Here is a 3,603-nt window from a genome sequence, read left to right on the forward strand (position 1 = left end):
TTTCTAATCACCACTAAGTAGTAGTAACAAATATAGTTGGAATGTTGTTATAACATAGCATATGACTAGAAATACATGCTTAATGAGTCGTGTGTGTGTGTGTGTGTGTGTGTGTGTATATATATATATATATATATATATATATATATATATATAGTATATACTGCAGACATGGTAATTAATTGTGATTATAAGATTTGTAACTCATCCATTCATTCATTCATTGAATATTTAGTAGATAAACAGACATGTATACTATATATAGTTATATATATTTATAATATATGTACCGATTTGTGTTTATATAAATGTGTGTGTGTTTGTGAGTGTGTGTGTAGTTGATATATGATGTGACTAATTACATTGTTGCTGTCCTATCTAATCTGCCTCTGTCACTGTTGTATATAAAGATGAATGAGTTAGTTATGAATATTATGAATAAGCACATGCTTCAAATGTTTACATACATTCATTCATTCAGATAAATTCTCCTGTAGATAGACCAATTGAATTCACATTCTTCGTGAATATATTGTCTTGATATATTGTCTTGTAAAATCTAACTCTAACTAAACAGATTTTTGTAGTTTCTTGGTTTTGAGTTGAATAAAAATATTTTATTAGATATATTTAATTGAAAGTAAATTAATTTCTTTACAATCTCCGTCGAAAAAATGTTCAAACAATGCAGAAATAAGAAAAGAAAACATTTTTCATTCAAGAAGTTCATGATGGAAGTAAGTTCAGATACGAAGGAAACATTTTTAGGATCGAAGTCGTTGTTTGGGATGAACGACAGCACTAGAGCCAGCCGGTGTAGCCTCTACAACGTCATTGAGGCTGATTATCTGCAAGGATGGGATTTTCAAGAAAATTCAGATGACAAGTCTATCTCTAATCACATCAATCCAGGTTGGATTTTGTGAGATTTAATCATTATAACGTTGTTTGTCTTCATGATGTCATTTTGGTTGTTATTGTAGTGGTTATTGAAATGTCAAGGTATAACGTAGGGTTATCAAAATTTATTTGAAATTAAGGTCAGTTATTTTTAATTTAATTTTAATTTTTTTGGCATATATTTCAATTTTATCCTTTTTTAAAATATTTATATTATTTTTTCAAAGAACAAACACATCATGCCAATGATATTAGTAATGTGTTTAATGTTTATTTATGTTCCAAGTTTTATGATATTTGTTTTGTAGCTATTCTATTTAATTGTGAATAACAGTACAACAGTTTTCAGATGCATAATTTTTTGTATAAAATTAAAGAATTATGTTGCTGTATTATGTGTTTGGAATCCTTCTTTGTATAATATCATGCGTTTGGATCTTTTGGATCATGCGCTTGGGTGTCAGATACAGTTAAGATATTTTATACCTGTTCTTTATTTTTTAAAAATTTGAAATATGTTTTCTCCCTACCATGTGCAGCCCTGCTTGACCTGGACCACAATAGCTGTCACAGTACATTCTATGATATCATGGAGGAGGAACTCGATGAGTGCAGTGTCGAGATGCTGAGGAAGAAGTTGACGGGGGTGCTTTCGAAGGATTTCACCATCAGAGATCGACACTGTCGTCTGTTTGTCCCTATGGATCTCATTAAAAGGATATCTGCTGACGTCGTGCGCATGTCGCAGCTAGAACCTAGAGGTGTCGATGGTGGTCGTTTAATTGTTAAGCTAGATTTTGACGGATGTGAAACTGATCTTGGACGAGTTTGGTTAGTTTTTTTTATGTCTTTCAATTGTCAGCAGATTAGCATGTAATTAATATTTTATGTTAAAAAAACTTCAATGAGTTTAAATAATTTCATTCTGCTTAAACTACAAACAATGAGTTTATTTACGAATTAGGAATTTTGAAGTATTATTTTAGTTTAATTACTTTTATTTAAATTATTTTAATTTTAATTATCTTAGCTCCTCGAATTCATCTACCTCTGCCAACGACGACGTAAACAACGAAATTCTTTACGAAATCAACCTAACATTGAAGGAAGATTCAAAAAATTGGCCAAGCTTCAAACAGCTGGCTTTCATGCTGCCCAGTATGGTCTGCTGCCGACTGAACCAGCCGAAGCAGACGATCGTTTACGTAGGCCCGGGCTATAAACTCGAGAAGGTGAAACTCTACAAGAATGTTAATGTACTGAACAGTCCTAACTTGTATCTCAGTAATGGTTACTTGAACAACAACAACAGAATTTTACCTAACAGAAATCTCATATACAGCCATAACAATAATAATAGCAGAAATGACGCTAACGATAATAGTGTTAACAATAATAAATATATTAATAATAATAATAATAATAATGATAGCAACATGAATATCGTTGACATTAATGCTAATAACTTAAGTAGCAGTAGCATTAGTGTAACTGTTGATCATGACAACGTCATTACTAATAATGATGATAGCACTAAGGATGATGCCAATAGCAATCTTTTACATGGAGAATATTCTCCAACACATTAGAACTCACTTCAAAATGAAACATGTATAGAAATATTTTTAAACGCTTTTTATCAATTTATTATTTAATTTATTTATTATTTAATTAATTTATTTATTATTCAATATCAATCAAAAGATAATTTCCGTTAATTATGTTTTTTTGTTATTTTATTGTTTTTAATATCAGATACATCTGTTTAATACATTCAATTTATCGTCGTTGTTGGTCAATTCTGTAGTAGTGATATATGTATCTACATTAATATTCAACTATACGTCATACACTCACTAACGTACATACACCTATACACACATATGTATGCATGCTCACATACATACATGTACAATGTACATACACACACGCATCCATTCATTCACGTACATACACGCATACATACGTACGTACTCTCACATACATACACGGATACATATTTACGCATACTCACACATACACACACACATCCATACACACATGTGTTGTGTGTACAGCTCTGCCCACATAGTCACGCTGTTAATTTCAACGTGAATGGCTCGGATATAATTAATTTCTTAACGAATCATTGTCGGGCTCACTTATGTATGTATGTATTTATTTATTCGTTAGTATTTGTATATGAGTGGGCGTTGTGTACACGTATTGTACATGTATGTACACCAAAGAACTATTGATTGGCACTCATTTTATCTATGAAGAGAGAGAGAGAGAGAGAGAGAATAGTATCAATAGTATCTTTTCATTTGATAGTCATTTACATTCATTAACTATTTCTGAGCCCTCTATGTGATAATGTGTTTGTTGTTTTATTAGTGTAATTTATTTATACATTGTCATGTATGTATGTATGTACCACTAGGTTTTAATGGATATTTAAAAAGTTTGTATGAAATGTGGATTCTTCGCGAATTTAATATATACTCATACTACACACGCACACACGTACTCACATATACGCACAATCAAGTTGCACATTAATATCAACTATAATTTGGAAAGATAATTAACCCTTTCATTTATTTATTTTTTACAATTCATCATAATTTGTCATAATTTATTATAAATTTTAATATTACACGGTAGTGCATAATACTTTGAAAACTAATTGAATTAATTTTAGCCTTGATTCCTATGAAACCA

At 30.5% G+C, this 3,603-nt stretch overlaps 1 protein-coding gene across 1 annotated transcript; it reads left to right on the plus strand.

Moving 5' to 3' along the window:
• Window positions 1-674: 674 nt before the first annotated feature.
• Window positions 675-2,489, plus strand: HELRODRAFT_168515 (hypothetical protein; the record flags this gene model as incomplete). Its single annotated transcript, XM_009014366.1, has 3 exons — window positions 675-912; window positions 1,440-1,731; window positions 1,931-2,489. The coding sequence occupies 3 exons, from the start codon at window positions 675-677 to the stop codon at window positions 2,487-2,489; spliced, it is 1,089 nt and encodes a 362-aa protein (XP_009012614.1).
• Window positions 2,490-3,603: the final 1,114 nt, after the last annotated feature.

The sequence above is a fragment of the Helobdella robusta genome (assembly GCF_000326865.2).
Source record: "Helobdella robusta unplaced genomic scaffold HELROscaffold_13, whole genome shotgun sequence".
In the NCBI taxonomy this organism is placed as follows: Eukaryota; Metazoa; Annelida; class Clitellata; order Rhynchobdellida; family Glossiphoniidae; genus Helobdella; species Helobdella robusta.